Consider the following 23,223-nt stretch of genomic DNA (forward strand, 5'->3'; position numbering starts at 1 on the left):
CACTGCATCTATACATGTGCACAGCCTAACAATGAACTGCTGTCTGCTCGGAAGGGGGCATGGACAAACACCGTGGTCTAGTCCCCAGAGCTGGTAAGAGCTGTCCTGCACAGGTTCAAATCACTGTCCGGGGGCATCCTGCCCTCAAACTGGCTGTAGAGCAGAGCAGGTTTGTGAAGGGACAGAGCATTTATTCTGCATAAGCCGTGTTCCTCCACTACTTATTTTTCTCCCTGCACAGACATTCTTCATATCTGCACAGGAAAAGCTGTGAGAGTCAAAAATTTACTGTGTAAGGAGGTGGACAGCTGTTTATTAGGACCCCCTTGATCAAAGGATCAGCAGCCTGCTTTTCCTTGCTTCATTTACTCAGATTATTAAATTGTAATCTCTGGTGTTATTTCCTCTTATGTGAGTCTTCTGTCATCTTGTGTTCCATCAAGGATGAAAGAATTTAATCAGATTTGATATGTTTTATTTACTGGCAAATATTTCACTTAAGTTAAAAACCTTGGTCTGTATGCTAAGGTCTTTGTGCTTTTATTCCCAAAGCAGTGGGTGTAAATCACAGCCAAAAGATAGGTGGCACCCATGTTCTCCTCAGATTGCTAGGGACAGGACTGAAATTTGGAGTTTGGAAGTTCGATAACCTATGCTATCACCTTGACCCGGCTCTGCAGTTTGAATGTGATCTTTCTACATGTGCAATTAAAGGTGCTTTAGTTCTGCTTACCCTGTTTGAGGTATCAATCCCTTGCAAGAGCTTCTTGTGCCATGTACTCGTTCAGATAAATCCCAAATAGCAGAAATCGGAGAATATTGGTGGCAGAAGTGGAGAGCAGTGTGGTGTTGTGAGCAGCTGATGGTTTCTACAGGGTTGTTTTTACCTTGTGGGACAGTGTGGGAGAATTCCTGGAGTTGCTTCATGAGGTGAGACTGCAGTGCAGGCAATTAACTCTCACCTGTGCTCTGTAGGCACCTTGCAGTGGTCCAGGTTATTGTGTAGTTTTATGCTTTACCTGGAGCTGATTTTCAGGTAGAAACCACCATGGAGCTGCTTTTCAGCAGCAGAGCAGCAGGTATTACCTGAGCAGCCAAGGTGCCCAGGATGTAAGGGGATGGGTGTAAGCAGCTGGGGAACCGCTATAGCCATCCCCAAATAGGCTCACCTTTCTCTTCAATTGCACTCAAGTCTTCAGGATGTCAACTTCAACATTAAACACTAGAGGGTAGTATGTTACTGACAATACTTTATTTTTGAATGTATTTGTAGTGATTTTTTAATCCCTTGAATTTATTACACAATTAAATATTTTAAAACAAATGTAGAACTATAGAAAAAAGTGCTTTGCTCCCGAAACTGAGCATGTGCAGCAGCATTTAGTAGTGTGCAGTAATATTTTTGGTTTGAGTAGAAAAATGGGTTGAATTTAGATCGCATTTAGCTTTCTTCAGAAGCATCATTAGGAACACTATATTTAGAATTATTCATTCTCTGCTTGATGTCTCAGTATTCACACTTACGTACATGTAATGTAAATACACAGTGGTATATAAGAAGAGGCTATGACTGAGAAAGAGCAAGTAGTTTTGCCTGGAGATACTTGGTTTTGATGTTTAACAAGGCAACATTTCTAAGTTCATGACAATTGCTCTTACTATATTTACAGTCAGGATGGGGTTTCAGTGCTTGAATAACTTTTTTTTTTTTCCAGGCACCACCTTCCATGGTCAATAATGAACAACGCCAACATGCTGAGCACATATTCTTATCATTTAGAAAATCAAAATCACCATTTGCTGTTTGCAAACACATTTTGGGTAAGTTTTAATAAATGAAGTTAAATATGTACACGCTTTTATAATTGGAACTGTGCTGTTCTTCTGCAGCTGGGAGTATGAACATCAGTTTTGATTTTGATGAGGGGTACTTTTTGATGAGGGGTGAAGCCTATTGCTGCCTTTTTTTGATTTATGTCCAACTGTTTTGTTAAAGAAAAATAGAAAAGTTTCTGTCCACCTGGTAAAAGCAGGTGATTTGAAATTGTGTGATTATACCTGTGGAAAAGGAAAGAGATAGGCAGATATCACCCTTTATCAGAAATTTCTTTGATTTTAATGGAAATGCTGTAAATGTGGTTGTGTTAACAAGTCCTTAAGAATAAATCTGTTTTTACAGGTGCTATAGAGACTTATTAGAGTTGGGCAGCTAAATAATCTGAAAATTACAGGAGCAGTAATGATGTAGCAAGCACCATTGTACTAACCAGATGTGAGTGTTGGGGGCAGGCAACAGGGAGGTTTTGGTGAAAGCTGACTCTGAGCCCCGATGAGGGAAACCCAGAAGTTTATGCAAAAGAACACATGACAAAACCACAAAAACCAACTTTTCTTTCAAAGCATTTGCCAGAATGAGCAGAGAAATATTAGAATTCTGTTTAAAATATTATTATTTTCCTACTTCATTCATTCCACAGTATTTTTTTTAACAGTTATTTCTAAATTTACTGGATTGAGACTTACAATTCATGAATATTATGATTATATTGCAGACCTACTACTGTATTTTTAAATTATACTGTGATATATAGAGCAGGGTGTGCTTTTCCTACACCCACTTCCCAATCAAAATGTTTTTCTACAAATGGATTTCTTCTGGTTTTAGCATATTATGGGAGTACTTGATCTGGTCCTGAAGACTGCAATTACAGTTTTTGCTTTATGGGTCAGCAAAATTGAGGCTATTTATTGTCACAACTTGGGAGCTGAAAAGGGAGAGGCAGGGATTATGAAATCAGGAACTAGAGAATGGTGACAAGCTGTTCATGACGAAGAATAAAAGAGGAAGTGTAGTGAGGGAATATGTGCTGATCAGGATGGGCAGGAACCAGAGGAACAAAGTAGATGGCTTTAAAAAGAACCAGAAAAAATGGTCAAGGCAGGAACTGGAATGGATGTAGAGAGAGATAAAAAGGATGTTGATGTCATTTGTGGAAAGAGGAGTGTGTGAATGATACAGGGAGAATAATGGAGTTGATGAGCATAAGGGAAAGGGGAACAGCCACTACTGTGCCGTTTCTTTAAAAACCTGGACTTGAACCCAGGAAGCACTAGGGTCTGCGTTCTTCTGCTGTAAGCTTACAGCTGTTCAATGTACTGCCAAAGCCTGCCCTGCCTTTCTTTAGTAACTTCATGTAGAGGATAACGGTGCTCTGGCTAGTTATAAGCTTACACTGGGGGCTGGAGATCTGTGCTGTTAATGATTCCAGTTGTGCATCTGCAGTTCTTGACACAAAAGAGAAATTCCGTCCGTTTTTATTTGCATTCTCTGTTTTGTGTGAGCTTTGTACAGTTAGAAAAGCCAAAGACCTGGAAGTTGACAAATGCCAGCATTAAAATTCCCATGCAGGAATAATTCAGTTCGTTTTTATGTGTGTGTTAGACATACACATTAATCTTTTACTTAAGTGGTTATTTAGTTTTCCAAATTAAGCTAAGTTGATTTTAAGGTGGTTCATTTTGATTTAAGCATGTTTATCTGTGTAGGTTTAGATTTGGAGCCTGATTAGATAACATAAAAATACCGTAGCAAATTAGCCGCCATCTTGGATGTAGAACTTGCATATAATGGAAATTTATATTATAAACTTGCTTGTATGTAATTGGAGGAAGAAAGTTTGTTTTGTAGTGGTTTAAAACCCTTCATCTCATGACTGATGTTTTTTCAAACAAACTCAGTCTTTCTAGTCCTGGTGGGTCACCCACTATGCTTCTTGTTTGGGAATTTTATTTCACCATTTCACCCTGTGGCTACACCCTTTCTTAATGTTCTTCTTGTGTTTTCTGCAGAGCTCAGAATGTTTTGAAACTGGCTTTTGAGATACTACCTGCTATTTCCAAGTTAAAATTTTTAAAAGCAAAGTAACAACAACAACAAAAAAGTCTCTGTAGCTTTCTATTATAATAGGAATTATATTCATATTCTGACATTTCTCTTTAAATTGTACGTGGTAATCACCAAACTGTTACCTTTCTCCAGAACATATTTTTATACTTTCTGTAGTGCATCTGTACACCTAGTAATCCCATATTCAGATAATAAGGACTAATGATTCCTACACTGTGGTCAGAAGTTATGTTTTGATTACCCTAAGATAAATATGGAAGCTTTAACATGATGTAGAAAACTTCAAATACTAGTCTGTAACATTTTTGCTTGGATAATTAAACACAAATATTATCTTTAAGTGTAAGTGGACATGTTTCTCTTTATGTCAGCTTAGTCACTTTAATTATTTAAGATGTTGGGACTAAATCATCTTGTTAATTTTGTTCCCCAGTTGTGTTAGCATTCTTATTCCTGATCTTTGATCCAGCCTTGTAGCATAGACAACTTTTCTCTTAAGTCACTGGCTTGAATAATATTGGACAACTTAATAATTGGGTTATTGATTATTTCTCCTCCTTGGTTTTTATAGCAACAAAATCCCATTTATTAATAAATAATAGTAAATTCCATGAGTTTTCTTTTGTTGGAAATACATTCAAGCTGAATACATGCATGTCTTCTAATACTCAAGTTACCTTTGTTTTTCCCCACAGAAACTAGTAAAGTAGACTATGTCCTTTTTCAAGCTGCTACAGCGATAATGGAAGCAGTTGTAAGAGAATGGATTCTCTTGGAAAAAACTAGCATCGAGTCACTGCGAACATTCCTTCTAACCTATGTCTTACAAAGGCCTAAGTGAGTATCAAAAACATACTTCTGAACTTGTAGGATTCTGCATAAAGTCTGGGTTATCCTTTTTGTTTCCCAAGGTAGTGGTGGAAGACCATTATAACAATAATTTGTCTTCCATTCTTAGCAGTTAACTTCTGTAGAGTTGTCAGCTTTCCCTTATGAATTCACACAAAATGTTTGAAAAAGAAATGTATTTAAAGTTTATTGAGCATTGATGTCCAGAACTATCTGCAACTATGTTTGTGCAATGTTGTTTGCAGCCTTCAAAAGTACGTTCGGGAGCAGATTTTATTAGCAGTAGCGGTGATAGTGAAACGGGGATCATTAGACAAATCAATCGACTGCAAAAGCATTTTTCACGAAGTCAGCCAGTTGATCAGCAGTGGTAACCCCACTGTGGTAAGTATTTATTTTTTTTCTTCAAAATTTAAGCAATCTGTATCAGCAGTTTGTTATATACTTAGTGACTGTATAATATTTTGCACTTCTCTTATCCAATTAGTAGTTGAGTTGATAGCTATTAAGCAATCATTTACCAAGTTGGAGATTTTTTTTTTAATGTTTTGAGACTAGGGTTAGTATGTGTAGTTCTTTGGTTCGCAATTAGACCATATTTTTTAGGGAATAAGTTTTTCTGAATAGCTGCTTTAAATGCCATAGTTGTGGGTTGATGGTTTGTTTTGGCTGTTTTTTTGGTGTGGATTTGGAATTTATTTATTTTTTTTATTCCTCTGGTTTTCTTTAATAAAATAGCAAGATCTAAAAAGGATTTTCCTTTAACTGGGAGGTTCTCTGAACACTGTTCCCCTTCCATCTGTGCAGTGCTGCACTCTTTCTGTGGCTCAGCTGTTGGAATAGACTATTGAGCAAGAGGCATAGGCCTCTGCTGTTCTCTGGGAGGCTAGTAGGTGGAGAGAAAGGGGTGTGAGGAAGTAAAATGTGGAATGGAAATACAAAACTTATTCTCAATTTAATGTCATACTACTGAGGGTAAGTGTTACCTTCGATACTGAGCTCAAAGTGGAAACAAGGTGTCCAATATCTATCTATGCATTTAGTGAAATTCCGTTTGCTATGCCAGGGGATAAGTTTAGAATAGGTCATAATAGAGGCATGTAACTAGAGATTAAAGAGAGGTGATTTTTTTTCTCCTACCAAAAGAAAATCAAAGAGTATGTAGATCCCATGCTGAAACTTTAACTGAAGCTTTTCTCAGACAAAAATCTTGAGGGAATTGGCTCATAACACTGCTGAGGGTTCAGAGCAGCAGTTGTACTAGATGTGAGCAGCGAATGTTTAACTCTGAAAATTCAAAGTGTGCTAGAAGTAATGCAGCTCTTCATAGTCCTAAAAATAGTGTATCACCTCTGAGCACAAGTAATATCCCTCCTGGGTATGGAAATTTCATTTATTCTTGTAAACCTTAATTTCAGTTATTTACCATTTTAGCCTTATGGTTGTACATAATTTGGATAGAAATCTGTATTTGCTTAGCACAACTGAGTTAATGCTTTTTTCCAGGAAACATAGTCCTGTTATTGAAATGGAGTTTTACAGTTGAAATTTTCAAGTTTTATGCACGACACTGTGTATGCTCATGTAGTTTATAGGATTTTTCAGTAAAAATAGAAAAGTGCAGTGAATAGAAACCTGGATGTTGACAGAGAAGTCCTCTTTGAACTAACTCTTGCACGATTCAATTTCTGCGGCTGTATTCTGTGCATGCACTGATGTACAGACACGCTGCGCTGACCACAGCTTACAGCAAGCTAAAGCTGCCTGCTCCAAGTGTATCATCCCAGGCATGCTGCAGAACAGCACGTCACAGAGGAGCTCTGGCTGGGGGAAGGGGCAGTGTTTCACTCTTCTCCAAGTTCATCTCACTGCCAAGTTGGGCTTAGTTTTATATTTCCCTTTATCTACCTCTCTTCACAAGTATTACTTTCTCCATAGTTTTTCCAAAGTATTAGTGCTCAAGTTGTAAGAATGGTGTTGAAAATGTCTAGGGTATATAATGATGTCTTCTATTCTGGTATACTAATATGACTTACTAGCAGAAAATGACACGTGATGCTGCTGGAACACCTTTTCTGTGTGGCACCAGATACAGTTGTTAGTTTTTGGCAAACTGGTTATAAGCACATGCTTCCATATATATATGAAGGTTTACATTATAAACCAATTCTTATTCATAAAAACGTTCTTGTAATCTTCTGAAACTTTGCTGCAAGAGAGATTCTGGTACAGGTGCAGCTTCATGTGGCCCAGGACTGGTGTATGCAGTAATAAGCAGCAATGGTGTGTTAGCACAGTACCTGCCACAACTGCATTCTGAATGGGGTCAGGACATGTCTCCTGCATAAATATATAACAACTTTGAAAGGTTGTGTGAAATAATTCATACGATGAATTATCCACGTATCTTTTCAAATATGGCTAGGTGACTTTTTTCTTTACTGGTGTCCCTGTATCGTCCAGCAGTGCTCATCTGTGTGAGACCTCAGTAGCGCAGTTGCCTTGTTGCCATGTGGAGTCTCAGCTGAGGGTGCTTCAGGGTATGGTGAGAAGCTGAGGGAGTGGTGCTGCTCTCAAGATCCAAGATGTGCGGTCAGGACAGTGCCATGAACTGTCACGGATGTTTCTGGAGATGTGTTTATATTAGTTATCTATAAAAACAGGTCCTCATCCAAGTTAGGGAGGAGGCTAGGGATATAGATGTTGGGAGAGATCAGCACATGTTTTCCAGCCTTCCATGCCTCCCTATGGAAGGAGTCATTCGATTTTTTTGACGTCTTTCCTGTAGAGTGATGTGCACTCTTGCCTCCGTATAAACTCAAGTTTCAGAAGTCTGTGATACCTTTGTGACTATAAATTCTTTCTCAATTCTCTTGGTCACCTTTTGTATCCCTCCCAGACTTCTGCTCCATGTTTCCGCTGACCTTCTGCCTGAGGTTCACTCCAGCAGCTGAGAAATAACAGATGGAGTCAGCAGCAGGTCACTTCGTACTTAAAAATGTTTAAAGCTCTCAAATGAGAGCTATCAGCAGCTCTTACTTGCTGATAAGGGCTTTCTACAGCAGTTTGTAAGTCAGAGGAAGTCCTTTTTAAAAAAGTAGTGTTCTCTTGCCTGCTTCCTGCTTACTTTTTCCACTCTGTTGGCTCTGAAGCTTCTTGACCCTTCTTCACCTTGCAAGAATAAAGTAGATACTTAATCTTTTCCATTCTGTGCAGCCCTCCACCCAGTTTCTGTCAGACATCTGTACTAGCTTTGTAATCGTTAGACAGTCCTGGTCCGTGAAATCTTTCGAACTCTTCAGCAACATCTTGTCAGGATCACATCTTTATGGGTGGAATAATAAGGAGGGCAGTGAATGTAGAAGGTACTGTCTGTTGTGTGTGTCCTTTTGCAGGATTTGATATGCTTAATACCTTAATATTAGTTAAAAATATCTTTAGAGATGGATGTATTTCGAGGATGGAACTTGAAGGGATGTTGTGGCAAACTGACATGTGAGCAAGACTGATGGATAAACTGTTGAGAATGAAAAGATGAAAAGGAAATTAGAAGGCAGAGAAGGCGAGGAATAGTGACGAGAGGAAGAAAGTGGTCAGGAGATGAAAAAGATGGCTTTAGTATTGAGTAATCTTTTTAATAGTGGAACACAGTGTACATACGAGAGAAATAACAGGGCACTAAGGAAAGGTTATACTACAGGGATGGGAAGGATGCATGATTAGAGCCAGCTTTTGAACCTGGAGTGCTGGCTTCTGCTGCTGGTTCTCTGCCATTTGGTCCTTTATGAATCTAATGGAAGAAACCTTTTCTGAGAACAGAAAGTGAACTTTGAGTCTGGTTTCTTAGTTATTAGAACTGAGTTTAGGTAGTAGTCCTCTGGGAGGACAAGGATTATCTTTGGAGTTCTTGATTTTGTTTCTCCTGGCTTCTCCTGTAACATTGGTAAAAGCCATCCTCCTGCTTATGAAGGAGAGTGTGTAATCTCCCTTCAACAGCAATTTCAGGATCTCTTTTCAAAAATCTTCAACTCTAGGGGACCAAGCTTCTGGCAGTAGACACAGTATCATGAGCCAATCTTAAAATGCTAAATACATATTTTCTATCACTGATTTCAAGATTTTGGAGAATTTTGTGGGCCAAGTTTTTCTCAACTACAAATGCCTTCAATTTCTTGACCTTTTCTTTTTGTGTTAGAATATTCTGCTTTTGCATAGCAGAGGGATTTCATTTGTCCTTCATCCCTGCCAGAAAGACAGGAATCCTGGCAGCTAAGGTGACTGATTCCCAGGAGGAAGATCTCGTCTGCATATGAACACAGTCAGATGGACTTTGTTTAAAACTGGACTGGGATATGGGTCACACCTTGATTTCTTCCAGAATGTGTAAGCAGATGCAGAGGGTCCAGGTGCTGTAGACCTGACATGGGACTGGGAAGCAACGGAAGCTGTGCTTTTTAATATCTACAATGCATACAGTAGAATGTATTCTAATACAAAGCTCCATATCTGAAGCCTACATTTTTTTCTGTATGTGGAAGGAGACTTGTCAAAACTTACTGGAAGAGCTCTGGATTCCTGACAGTTCCTTCTCTTTTAAAGTTTTTAAATCTGTTGTTCTGTTTCTCAATGTGATAGTTGGGCTAGAGAGAAGATCCAGATGCTTCAGGTTACCTAAAGCGTCTGGGGGATGTGCTATGAATGGATTTCATATGAGCAGTGGGAAATATTACTAAGAAAAACTCTAGACATTAATCTTCATTGAGATTAATCTATCCATTATAATGGCTACATGGATAACTAGTTATATTTATTTAGCATTTACAGTTCTTATTTCTATTCTTTGAAAGGAATTTTACTTCTGTAACCCTGTCTAGCTGTTGCTGTCTCATGTGGTTGGGTAGGAGTTGGAGAGGTTCTCCTGACTTCTACGTTTTAACAAAAACATATGTACTATCCCTCCCCCAGGCTGTATCTTCTGGTCTAATAAAATTGTTACCTTGTCCTATGAACCTCACTGGCCTCAAGATGTTGAGTATAAAAACCAGATGGTAAACCAGGATATTTAAGCTGTTCCTTCCTGCTGACAAGTGCTCTATGAAGGCCTAAGTTAGTGTGTTTAAAGGTTGGTTTGGGAATTTCAGGGATCCAGAAACTATTCCAAGTATGAGGTTAAAATTTGATAGTAGGAATGTAAGAGAACTTTAAAACTAAAGTATTTTTTTTGTAGTTGTATTTGTAGGTGGCTTTTGCAGTTTTCAGATTTTTCTGTTGAAAGAGAGCCTGCTTTAGGAGAGATGCAATACAGCAAGACTCCAGCTTAGTTGCTTAATAACTTTTAACATTAGAAATTGATAGCTCCCAGTATTGCAATTGACACTAGAGCCACAGTTTCAAAGACAGGGTTGGGAAGTGGGAAAATGTGTTACAGTGGAGAGATGGGCATCCTCTGTTTTATGCGTGGCATCCAGGACTCCTCATTTCCTCCATTTTGCCAGCTCATGAGGTGTGTGCCTGTGGAGTCCCTCACCTGTGACATAGAAAGACATTATGGCTTTCTGTGTGTTACACCTGTATTTCTTTTCTTACTGTGGTGATACAAATAAACAGACTTGAGGGGAAAAGCCTCTTGAAGATGTTTGTTGACCTGAGCTGCTTGGTCTTAAGTTCTTCCTCTCAGAGGTACCACCCTTCAGATACATGTGTTCAGTAATAAACTGGATCTTTGTGGGAGTCTGCTTAAAAACACCCAGCCTTCTCCTTCACAACCTCTTATTTTTTCCTCTGGGCAGATCTGCTGTGGAGCACTCATTTGGCATATCTGGCAGTATGGCAGGCAGAGGTGGGCACAAAAGACCAGGAATGAGTACTGGGAAAAGGGGGGGAGGGATGACACCTGCCCATCAAAGAGCACTTGTTAGGATGGTGTATATTTAAAGCTGGGTGATACTGAAGGCAAGCTGCATGAATTTAATTGAAAGTCTGATAATTGTTCATGCACCTATTGTAGGAGTGAAGATTCAACTGGTGCCTTTCAGACAAAAACCTGGAGAGGGATATGTTACCTCTAGATAAACGATTTTCAGACCTTCACTTTTTTAATGAGATTACTTTTTTTTTTTTACTCCTCCTGATTTCTGCTTCACAGCTTCACCTGTCTCCAGAGAAACAAAGAAAAGCATGTTTTGCACCCTATGCTCCAGCAAACTCTGTCTGAACCTCTTCCATTATGAGTAGAGGCTGCTACTTCCCCTCTCTCTTTGGCCAAAGCCTGCATGCTTCACATGCCACAAGATCATCTTCCTCTGGCCCCCAGTGATTTGCAGAGGAATTGATTTTCTCAGCTCACCCTTGGGGCTTCCCCTTGGTTTGTCTGGTTCTCCTCAAGGAAGGGAAGCAAGGTCTCACCTGTTGTGCTGCTGTAGCTGTGGCGTGTTAACCTGACACTGGTCAATTGTCTTAGCACAGTGGCAGAGAGGGAATGAGAGGAAAGGAGTGTGCTGCCCAGCCAGTCCCTTACTGCTGACAGCACAGAACTGCAGCTGTGGATCCTATTCCTATCATCCTGTCCCTCCTCTACAGCTTATTTCCACCAGTTGGCTCATTTGGGAAGGAACAAACAGATAGAATTTAGTGCTTGCTTCTCTTTCTTCAGAATATATTCTGTTTTTCTTTGGTTAAGAACCACTACTTCAACTTCTGGGTCCCCCACTCACTTTGCAATACTCAGAAGGTGAAAAGTTGGAGTGGCCCCAGTTGCTCCGTATATGTCTTTTCTGGTATTTCTTTTGGCCCTGTGGCCATCCTGTTAAATTTTCCATTTGTAGTTGCAGCTTACATTGGAGATTTAGATACTCTGAAAATGTTAGCAAATACAGCTGTGCTTATTCAAGGAAGTTAGGAAAGAAGTGTATTACTGCCTTTATAAAGAAAGCCTTGCTTTAAACAACTTATTTGGTAAAATTGCTTTGGACACATTCTCATTACAGAATTCCATCACCTAGGAGCAACATAGCAAATTCTTTTTTTTTTTAATTCTTCCTACTCTTGTGCAAGTTAAATGTAGGTAGTTTAGGGGTATTATTAAATATAAAGCCAGTTCTCTTTGATTTCAGTAACAGAGTTTGCATTGTACAGGTGGAGACAAAAAGTCCTCTAAATGCATATTCTGGCTGGCAGTGATCTAATGTAACAGGGTAGATACTATGATTTTTTTCTATGAAGACAAGACCTTCATTCTTTTAAATATGCTTACAACTTTTTCTATAGGTGTAAATAACACTTGTAGAGGGCATCACATGATAGCTTAGGTTTTGCAGTAAAATAAATTAATCAAACCTCTGACAGCCTAAGTGTATCTCTACTCTGAATTTTAGAGCAGAGGAAACTGTTTTGGTGTTGTAGTTCATTTGGCTTTGTTGGCTTTTCTGCCTCAGAGCTGGTGTACCACATGTCCATTTTTTCCTAAGCTGTATTTGAACTCTTCTCCCCTTCAGATGCTTTGTAACCTAACTACCCTCAAATGAAGCAGTTCATTTATTCCATGGGCAGCGCAGGCACAAGTGTGAAATCCCTTCAAACATTATGGGTTTAACTTTTTTATAGGGGGCATTCCATTTGGAGGAATAAGTTGCATTTACCTTTTGCATCTGAGTTTTATGAATGATATATAAATGTTGTTTACTGTTAAAATGGTGCACAGTCTTTCTGTAGTGTCTGTTTCATTTGAGTAATTTAAAAAGAAAACCACTAAAACGATGTTACCGCTGGGTGTCTGATTGCCAAGTTAATCTCTTATCACAAGTCCCATTGATCTTCTGTTTGAGCAGCTGAGAGTCTATTTTATGTATAGTGATCTTTCATAAAGTTTATTCCTGGTAATAAAGCTAACTGGGGTGAGTGCCAAGCTATTCTCAGAGGCAATCCACTCTCAACAAGAGGAGGATTTTATTTTGTTAGATGGGGTTATTGTTTGGGTATGTACTTGTGGCAGAACTGGTGAAATTGCTAGCGAGTGAGTCAAACTGGGTTCAGAGGTGTACTCTTACTGGTATGAAGTTAATGGCATTACTGCACAATAGACATTCAGATCTGGCTTTTAATATGATGCCTAGAGTCACGTGCATTTTCTACTTATTACTATGTGGTATTACTAACTTGGATTGTTGATCTCTTCTGTGGTGTGGCAAAAACCTTTATAAAAGAACCCAAAACCCCACCACAAAACAACAGAAAAAGCACTCCACCCTAGAATTGGATATGTATTAGTCGCATTCAATATTCTTATGTGTAAGAGGAAGTAATTTTAGTTCACAGAGAACACCAGTACTGGTTTCTCTGAAATTATGTTGGTTTTCAGATTTTTTAAATCTTTCTTCTAATAGCATTTGTGTTGATGTCATTAGTGTCTTCAAACCAAACATACCTGTAAATTAAAAAAATATAATTCAAAATATTAGTAGTTAACTTTGAGTAAAGTTACTTTATGAAAAGTCAAATTTTATTTTTAGTAAAGTGTGCTTAAGCTATATTCCAGAGTTTCTGAAGTATTGCTGTGTATTCAGGAGAGTTTAATAGATGGCAGGGCACATGTTCCTTTAAACCAATAGTTAGTTAATATTCCTGCAGCCGTATGCCACTTTTGGGAAGCCAGTGGTAGTTTCGTATAGCTCTATGCAAATGCTTGACATTGCAAGGACTGGTTACAGGTCCTGTGGTCTGTCTTGTTCAGCTCTTGTCTAAAAGCTGAACTCATGGGGGCTGGCACCTGCCTTCTAGGAAACCAGTCTCAAGCTATCTTGTCTCAACCTGTTGTTGCAGTAAATTTTAAATTACTGGCCAATATCTTCTCCTCCTGCTCTGGTGACCTGGATATACTGGAGTTCTTACAATTACTCATGGATGCAAGGGGTAAATGCAGGTGCAGATGGTGACAGGATCACATGGGTGTGCCCATCTTGCACACAGCACCCTTGGGATGGTAGGGGAGTGGGGCAGGATTTGCAGCCCAGGTATTGAAATACCAAGCTGAGGAAGTAGATGGCATGCTGGGTCCTCAGTAGGAGGGAAGAGAGCAGAGGGATGCATTGTGCCCTGGTGTATGCCATGAACTAGGATGCTGGAGGGAATAAATTGTGTAAATCTTTAGTAACTTCTGTCATGCTCAAAGCAGGTAGTGATGTCTCAGAACTACCTGAAATAGCTCTCATTGAAATTAGGGAGACAGGTCACTGCTCAAGCTGCTTTATTGGGCTCTTAGCAGATTCAGTCAGCCTAGCTACATCCATTGCTCTTTCCACCTTCCAAGAGATGTGTTTACCATCAGTCATAAAATTTAACCTTCCATATAATTTCTTCTTGGAATCAGGAGAAAAGCACACAAAAAAACTGGAACACACTTGTATCATTCAGTAACAGATTACTCTCCAAAGAGAAAGGATACATTATTATATACATATAAACAGACTGGAGAAAAAGGAAGGGGAAATGTCTATTATTTTAACTAATATTAACTGTTTGTAATCATGGTGGGAACAGACATTGTTTTCCTCTTACTCCTTGTCTGTCATTCGAAGTTACTGATTTATTTTCCAATAATTGGCAACCAACTGCAAGTGGTAGGTGGTCTGCTTTGCTGCCCTGCTTGTCCTGTGGTGGTCTGGATGGTGGCTTGGTGTGAAGATCTTTGCATGGTAACACAGAAGCAGCTTAGCTTTACCCAGGCCATTGTACTATTGGAGCCACTGATACCACTTGTTAATCAGGGTGTATTATAGAGCATCAAAGTGTACAGATTAATAATTACAACTAATGATGTCCTTATGTCATGGATGCTTTGAGCTGAAAAATGTGAGTGTGTCAGTAATTTAAGCATCAAATAAAAGCCTGTATTTTAAACTATTTAGAGAGTCTTGTAAGACCTCTGAATCTCCTGGCACATAATGAAATTGAACAGTGTTCTCTGGCAGCTTTGCATTATTGCTTTGAAAACATGTATTTTTATCTGAAGCATTGTTCTAAAGTCAAACTTCAGGTGTTTTTAGGTTTTTGGTTGGTTGGTTAATTGGGTTTTTTAACCCAGGTTAATTCTTTTCATATGGAACTTCTAATGTTGGATTTAAAACTCAATGCTAGTCTACACTGATTTTCATTTTTTTTTATATTGGATCAAATCAGGATTTCCTCTACAGAAAAAATATTTATTGTATGAATACCTTACACATAAATTTGGAAATAAAATACTGAAATGTTTGAGCTAATTAGAAATACTTCTAGTATAGAACTGACAATGTTGAACTTTTACTAGAATAGTTTAAAATGTAATGCTGTTTTTCACTGGCTGAACATTGCTTTTGTCATATGTGTCATTTGACAGAGGTGACTGTAGATGAGAAATAGTCCACTTGAAATAAACGGTTATTTCTTTAAAATGTAAAGCTTGTACTTAGCAACTGATCAGCAATATGCTGTCTCCTGTACTGATACAGCTTTATTGCATAGAAGAGAAAACCCGTATATTATCATGAAGCCATTATGGTTGATCTGTCTGGGACTTATTTAGCAAGTAAGAATGTTAATTTAGTGTATACTGGCTAAGATAACTAGTTGTCTGGGGGGGTCAAGGTACTGACTTCAGAGGCATTTCTGAACAAAGATGTTGCAGTTGGTGGGTGGATGGCACTGGTCTCAGCTGTTGTATGAGCTTGCATAAATAGTATCATCTCCACTTTAATCTTTCGGGTGTTCAGAGGTAGTGTGCATATTTCTCTTTAACCCCTGGACACTTGCTGGCATGCATGACCCTTTAACAATTCCTATCCCTCTGTCCATCCCTAGCACCTTGGCTCCAAACAGTCTGGGAGGATAGCCAGTAATTGTGAAGTTTTTTGTTAAGAACATCTCTTTAACAAAAAGATGTTTTCATTTCACTGGTATACACTTTCTATTGTACTTGTTACAGTAGTGTATGGCACACTTCTGAAGTACTGCTTGCATCTCCAGTGAGCAATACTTACTCTCTTTTGTGTGCAAAGATGGGTTAACAGATATTAAAACCAGTGATGATGGTTACTGGCCTTTGGCATCAGGAAAAAAACCTTTTTTTTTTTATTTAAGAAAACAGCAACAAAGGCTGGAGCCATGTGTTTCATAAAGAAGGTTGACTGTTGTGTTTTAGGATAGGCATTTGATTTACCTTACGTTAAATTTTGAGAATGAAAAGGATACTTAAACCTTCGACTTTCATGAATCTGTCTCTGTGAAATTACCATGCCTTTTTCTCACTGATTTTTATATTGCTTCGGAGGCATTGTTTTGTAAGAGTAATCTTAAAGATTATTTCTGAGGCTTGTGGATATTGTGCTTTGGAGGGAAGTATCAAAGACCTTTCAAAAATCAGAGGTTTCTGTGGATTCCTCTCAATTTTTTTTGACGAGGGAGAAGGAAAAGATGTAGACGGTGTATTATCGCAAGTGTTGCTTTTGACAAACTTCTGTCACTTCTAGTGCTATAAATTTAATCATTATCAAATACCAACATGGTAAGTGTAGCAAATGCAAAGAAGGGCCAAAACAAACCTCAAAGTGATGTGACCTGAACTATTAGATCAATTGAAATAAGTGGAAAGAATCTTCCCTGAAACTAATACCTGTAAAGCCTTGTGCACAGAGAGAGAAAATAAACGGCAAGGCTGGAAAATGGTTTGCAATAAGTTGGTTTCTGTTTTGTAGTGAAGACTGCACAGGTGCCAGCTTTGATATAGCTCAAATAATTGAGTTTCTTTTGTGTAAGATGGAGCCCTGATGATTCTGGAGATGGTTCATCCAAGGATCTATATTCCTGAAATTTTGACTTGTTTAGTTTGTGTTAGAAGGAACGGAAGCAATAGTCATATTAAAATGCTAATAAAAAAATTGAAGGACACTGTAGGTGCTATTACATTATTGGACATCTTTTAGTTATATTATTCCCCCTTATTTTTTTTATAGCAAACTTTGGCCTGTTCCATTCTAACGGCGTTGTTGAGCGAGTTCTCAAGTTCAAGTAAAACCAGCAACATTGGACTAAGCATGGAGTTCCATGGTAACTGTAAACGTATATTTCAGGTAAACTAGTTCTGTATTGATATATGATACCTCTCTTTCTAAAATTTAAACATTGAGAAGCAGAAGTACTTTCCTGTGCCAGGTGCATTCAGGTGCACTGTGTCTTTAAAAGCATTTATTAGAACAAATACTACAAAGGCAGATACTGGCTACTTCAGGAAAATTGATAATGTATTTTTAAAAAACCTGTATCAAGAAGGTGCAATCCCTTTGTGCCCATTTTGTGAATGTAGAGCTACAGATCTTTATGCGGTTGGGCTCTTAATTCCTTGGCTACCAATTGCAAACAAAACGAATACTCTGTGGAACAATGATAGTCTTAAATATAGCTTTGGTTTAAAGCCAAGGAGAGCTATGTATGTATTTAAAAATATTATTGCAGATGGTGTAGTCTGGTTGTCTCAGATGTATTGTTTGGCCAGTCAGAAATGTTTTCGTGAAGCCATTGCTTTAAACTGACTGTTGTGGAACAACTTACCAACTTTTTTTCATGCCAAAGACCAACTCTTTTCCACCAGTTATTTAAAAACATATTGTTTTTTAATCTTTTAATAAATGGCATTTACAGAAGATTTTTTTCATAGTCTTTGCAAATGTAATCAATTGATTTTGGCAAAAGGAGGGAATTCTCACTGACAGCTTCAGAATATTTTCTGTATTGTAATGAAAAATAGGGTGAAACCAGAAAATTATTTTCTCTTTAGAAAAAATATTCCTTTTTAATCAGCATTTTAATTAATGACTGAGATACTCAATATATTGTGTTCGTCCTGACTATAGGAGGATGATCTGCGGCAGATCTTCATGCTCACGGTAGAGGTACTTCAGGAATTCAGCAGACGTGAAAACCTCAATGCTCAGATGTCTTCAGTGTTTCAGCGTTATCTTGCACTAGCCAATCAGGTCTTAAGCTGGAACTTCCTTCCTCCAAATTATATCCTTTTTATGTCAGGACCTTTGTTTCTGTTGACTTGGGTCACTTCCTACTGCGTGACAAGTAAAGTCTTTGAAAGGAGAGAAAAAAGTAAAACTTTATAAACCTTATATTTAGTCCTTGATTTATATTTTCTTCCATGAGTGCTTTTGGTCACCACCATGCTTGCTAACAGAAGCTGCTGTTGCTCTTCATTAAAGTTTTAAAGTATTTTACATAAAAGACAAAACAAACAGAGCAGCCCTGTTACAGGTTCATGGTCTGTCTGGTTTGGTTCAGGGTTGAGGAAATGTGTAATATGCTGCTTTAGTGTAGAACCATACGGTGAAAAGTCTAAGTTCTGTTTAATTTTTATGCAGAGATCTGGTCTGTCCTACTTTTCTTCCTCAGAAGAGAAAGGGGCAGGCAAATGTCCGATCATCTAGGAACATGCATGCTCAACCAACTCCCCATAAAAGAGCATGGTCGTATACTAGAACATAAAATAGATTCTCTTCAGTCTGAAAAAAAATGTTTGATAGCTGAGAGAAGAAATGGCATCTCCTTTTTATGCAGGTGCTTCCACTGCTTCCATTTTGACATTTTTGTGATGTGTGCTGATTATTAGTCCAGAGAAAGGTGGAGTTGGACAGTAGAGGAGGAAATGGGAATCAGAAGGAGAAAGGGTGTTAGTGAGGGAGAGAAGGAAAAAGATACAAAAATGTTGAGTCCAAAAAATGGGCTAGATGAATATTGTAGAAATATTTAATTACACTCTGTATTTAATAGAGATTTAAGACAGTGTATATAGTACATCATTATAGTACCTCTTTTAATAGCCAGACTGTCTTTAAGAAGCTCAACAAACCTTGCAAGAGCCAAATTTTTGATCTGTTTTATCAACTTTTTTATTAAAATGTTTAAAATTGCTACCAAGTTATACATACTGCAGGAATCTTGATGTTGCCTTCAAATACACTGTGAGGGATTTTATTTGCTTTCCTAGTGTGGAAGTCAGAAGGTGATATCTCTGAGGTTTTGTTTTCTTTGAGTCTGTTCATTTTACTGCAGGCAGCAAAAGTAAATTTATTTGAAACTGGATATTCCTTAGTTCACATCTGTAAAGCAGAATACCAGTTATATTGGCTATACAGAAGGTGCCATGGATTAAAAGTAAATACCCTGCTTCTGTTTGTCCCTGAAGTGATTTGGAAGAGGTTCAGAGAGGAATTTAGTGCATGTGCCTACAAGATGGACACTGTAGTCAAATTATTGCACCTTATAAAAGTTTTTGGAAGTGGATTTGGGATTTGTAAGAATTCAAATCATGTGTGAACACTTCTTCTAAGCTGTAATCTTAAATAGAAGGGAAATGCTTTTGTGTTGTGCAGTGGTGATTCCCTCTGAATTTTAGTCTTGCTCTGTACAAACCTCTGATGTAGTCCTAAATACTGATCTTGTTACAGTTTGAAGTGAAGGCTATAGTTCTTCATGAGCTCTTTATCCCAGGCTAAGGTTTGTAGTGGTGGAGCTAAATAGATACAAGTAAGATGGTGAGCCTTGGGAGTTGTAGCTTTTCTTTATACATCCGTATAAATGAAGTTGATTTAGTCTGTAGATAGATGCTACTAAAGAAGTGTTAATAGAAATAGCAATGCAAGCCATACTGCTTCTTAAGGTTAACAATGTTTTCTGCTACTTGACCTACTTTAGATACTACAGTTGTTAGACAAATTCTGGCCATTTCTGGAGATTGGATGGACCTTTAGTGTGAACCACAAGTGCTCTTAATGAGTCTGTTTCAAATATTTTCATAATTTCTGATCCGTTTGATACCAACTTTTTGTTTTCTACCACTGGATGTTTCATTTTGCAGTAAGAATTTCAGCACCAGCTTGGGTCTTCCTGCTCTATGTAGCAACCTGTTTTCACAGAAGTTGGAATGTCCTCAATCATCCTTGAGAAATGTGGGTCTCAGCTGCCAAAGATTCAATACCTGTTGGGGTTTACAGCACCATGTTGACTGTATTGTGGCGTAAATCTCTCTTCCTTAAGAAGACTGGTTTAAAAGTAACTGTTAATTGTTAGCTCATGGGCAGGGAAACTTGGCTGTAGTTTCTAAATACGTAGCACATTACATGGAACGTAAGAATTGCTGTGTTGATTGACCGCTTGGCATCCTTTTGGTATCCTCTCTCCAAATCTTGACAGTACATGTGCTGAAGCCATGGGAATAAATTTAATACTCGAAGCATGGAGTAAATCGATCCATTGTATCCTCAGATATATCTTTTTCCTTTAGTTGGTATTTCCCCTGGCAAGATAGTATTAATTCTCAGTATTCCCTGCAGCATCACAGTGATCTGCAGTATATTTATGCAATCTTTAGTAAGATTCTTGTACCTTCAAAAAAGGGAAGTAACATAAATGTGCATTAACTGTACAGTGACCATTGCAAGAGGCAGGTTATTTAAATCCCCAAGTTTGAGAATTGCATCAAAACATAGCACTTCTAAAGAGTTCTGTGCTGTTATGGGACAAGTGTTATAGGATAAGTGTTGCTTTGTTAAATGCAGTCTTGGACAGTGCTGCCACCAGTCCTGACAGAAGAGTTGTAATAAGTCTGTATTGTCAATTGCCACCAGGAAAGACAAATTCTGAAATGGCCACCTCATCGGAGCAACAAAAGAAGAGAGACTGGGGTCTACCTACTTTCAAATTGGAACTCAGTATTTTTAAAGTGTCTTTGGATGTAGTGCCTGCAATAGGAAGGACATGGCACAGTGACCTTGGAGGCCTCCCTTTGGTCATCTGCAGTTTCTCCCATTTCATTTTCTGGCAATCATCTACTGTTATTTTTATGTGCTGCCTTGAGATACTAGTTCACCCGGTGTTTACGGCTGATTCAGAGATAGTCTGTTGTGGCATGTTGGCTTCTGTACAGTTTCTTTTTTTCAGTGCTGTTACAGTACTGTTAAATATTGTTTACTCAAATAGAACTAGTTTTAACTGCATCTTTTCTTAAATGAATGTTTTTATTAATTAAGGAAGTGCAGGTGATCAGTGTTAAGAGGTACAGCTGTCTCCTTTACAAGACTGCCTTCATCTATTGCACTAGATAGAAGTTCAAGCTCACTCCTAGTACATTGTGAGTACCCTAAGTCTCTAGTTAGGGAGCTGAATGTTGCTGGGTTTTAATGCACCTTGGCATGAACATGTATGTCCTGTGAAGTCAGGATGTAATTATAAATTATATTACTTTACGTCCAGAGACGTTTCTCCCATCTTCTTGATTTTGGGATTTCTCTGTTCTTGGCAGCTACATTCTAATGCGCTTTGGATGAATGTCCTCAAATGGAAAAGTTCTTCAGCAGACCATAAGATTTTTGTCCAGCTGTCTCCCATCTATGGACAGGTGTCTGTTATCTGTCATTAGGAGCTGTCATGGAAGTACTTATCCCTTGTTCTCTTTAATGTGTGGGTCATAGTACATAAAGAGAAGCTTGAGCTTTAGTTCTTGTTTTGGATTTGGTGCCTTTACTTGTTTGGAGGCAAGCTGGCAAATTTTCTAATAAAAGTAGAATAGGGGATTTAAAATGCAGGTTATGTAAACCTAATGAGTTGCACTGTGCTAATATGCATCATTGCTGTTCCATTGAAGTTAATGGTGCAATGGCAGTTGTATGAACTGACTGAAGCTTTTGTCTGATCTGAACATTTTTGTGTGTGTTCCTTGGCCGCACAGTTAAAGGAAGAAAGCTTTTCATATCTCTGTTTTGAAAATGTCTTTTAAACCTCAAGCCAGAATGAGACACCTGTCTGGGAGATTCTGTGAACCATACTGTTCTGCAGACTTTCAAGATCTGAACTCAGTCCAACCCAGATTGGAAGCATCTGTTGCACATAATGGAAGTGCATGAAAACCACACAGAATGCTCCAGAAAACTCGAGATTTTGTTTTAAGAAATTATTCATGTTGGCATTGCTGCTGAAAAAGCACCCTGCCTTATCACCTCCCATGAGCATGATACTGAGCAAGGAACCACCTGGCATGGGGGTGTTTTTTTAATCGGGTCATGGTCCCCAGCTTGATTTGTTGCATAGCTACAGAAAGGATTCAACCTGTACCAAAGAGTTACAACAGAGATTTCTTCAGCAGCACAGCTGCTTTTCATAGGCCTTGTTTTTAGCAGCCTGGAATTATCCTGAATTTACTACAACAGCCTGTCCTTATCTGAAAAATGAAGGGTTGGGGCATTGTCCTGGCTATTGTTTGGGATATAAAGAAAAATTCAGTGTAACTGAAATAGCTGTATTTATGAAAGTGCAAAAGAGAGCTGCATTTTACTTTTCTTAGACTTACCACTTTTAGGTGAAAACTGACCTGACTTTGAAATCCTTGATGTTTATAAATTATTTCTAGGGTACTACATGTTTTCTTGGCAATCCTTTCTAGCAACTTTTTAAGACAACATTGGACAAACCCAGTAAGATTGACGGGTCCCCTGAATTTGATCACAATTGCACTAAAGATACTTATATTGATACTGAACTTTTTAACTACTAGTCTTTCATCATTTAGGTTTTCCTGAATGAATTTTGAAATCAAGTTGCAATGTTAAGAGCATCTTTGTAATCACCATTTTTATGAAGGGGAACTGATGTTCTGCTTGCTTGCCCCAGTAGTTTAAGTTTCCAGTTTTTTAAAGATAGTCATCAGCATCCTAGATGGCAGCCTCTATGACTTGTAAGCTGCATCTGCATGGCAACTACTTGTGCATAGGTGCTTTAAATGCAAGTTAGGCTTGAGGTGATTAGCTTGCATACCATTAGCTGTATAACCATAACAGCAGAATGTACCAGGAACTGGAGAATCCACTTGGGTGGTCATGAGCCTTGGTTCTGGAATGGCTAAACTGCTAGAGGCTCTGGGATCGGCCAGGTTTAAAATTAGCTTGGGTGTTCCTACACTTCCTCCCCCTGTTGCTGCAATCTGAGTCCAGTGTCTCCAACACAAAATACTGTTTCATTCTCATGGTAGTTAAGAATATTTGTGTTTAATAATTAAATATTTAAGTATATATTCCTTGTCCTGGTTGCTGCATGTATTTGCTGAGAGTGTAAGGTATGGAAAGGTCTGTGAGGAATTTCTCCATAGGGGGCAGCAAGCCTCTGCATCAGTTTTAGGCAGTTGCTCCTTGGACTCATCCTATGTTCTTGGCTGACTAGCTAGAAAGGCAGAGGAGGTCTTAAAAATCCGAATAAAATCAGTATGTTAACAGTGTATGGCAGATCTCCAAGCACTTACCTTTCTAATACAGTTTTTTAATTGTAAAATACAAGTCTGAGACTGGCACAAAACTGTCCAGAAATATTTCAAACAACAAAGGTAAAGTGATTAAAATAACTTTTAAGAAAGATATTTGGACCTTAGCACTCCGGGAGCTTTTCCT

The 23,223-nt window shown here is 38.4% G+C and overlaps 1 protein-coding gene across 3 annotated transcripts in view; it reads left to right on the plus strand.

Moving 5' to 3' along the window:
- XPO4 (exportin 4) overlaps window positions 1-23,223 on the plus strand; it is an 82,100-nt gene that overhangs the window by 20,004 nt on the left and 38,873 nt on the right. For all 3 annotated transcript variants that reach the window (XM_017831664.1, XM_017831666.1, XM_017831665.1), the window contains exons 2-6: window positions 1,716-1,821; window positions 4,603-4,744; window positions 5,002-5,140; window positions 16,741-16,857; window positions 17,638-17,791. In XM_017831664.1, coding sequence (XP_017687153.1) covers window positions 1,716-1,821; window positions 4,603-4,744; window positions 5,002-5,140; window positions 16,741-16,857; window positions 17,638-17,791 — 658 coding nt within the window. The remainder of the gene's footprint in view (window positions 1-1,715; window positions 1,822-4,602; window positions 4,745-5,001; window positions 5,141-16,740; window positions 16,858-17,637; window positions 17,792-23,223) is intronic.

Source organism: Lepidothrix coronata, unplaced genomic scaffold (genome assembly GCF_001604755.1).
Source record: "Lepidothrix coronata isolate B3197 unplaced genomic scaffold, Lepidothrix_coronata-1.0 Scaffold194, whole genome shotgun sequence".
NCBI classification, from domain to species: domain Eukaryota; kingdom Metazoa; phylum Chordata; class Aves; order Passeriformes; family Pipridae; genus Lepidothrix; species Lepidothrix coronata.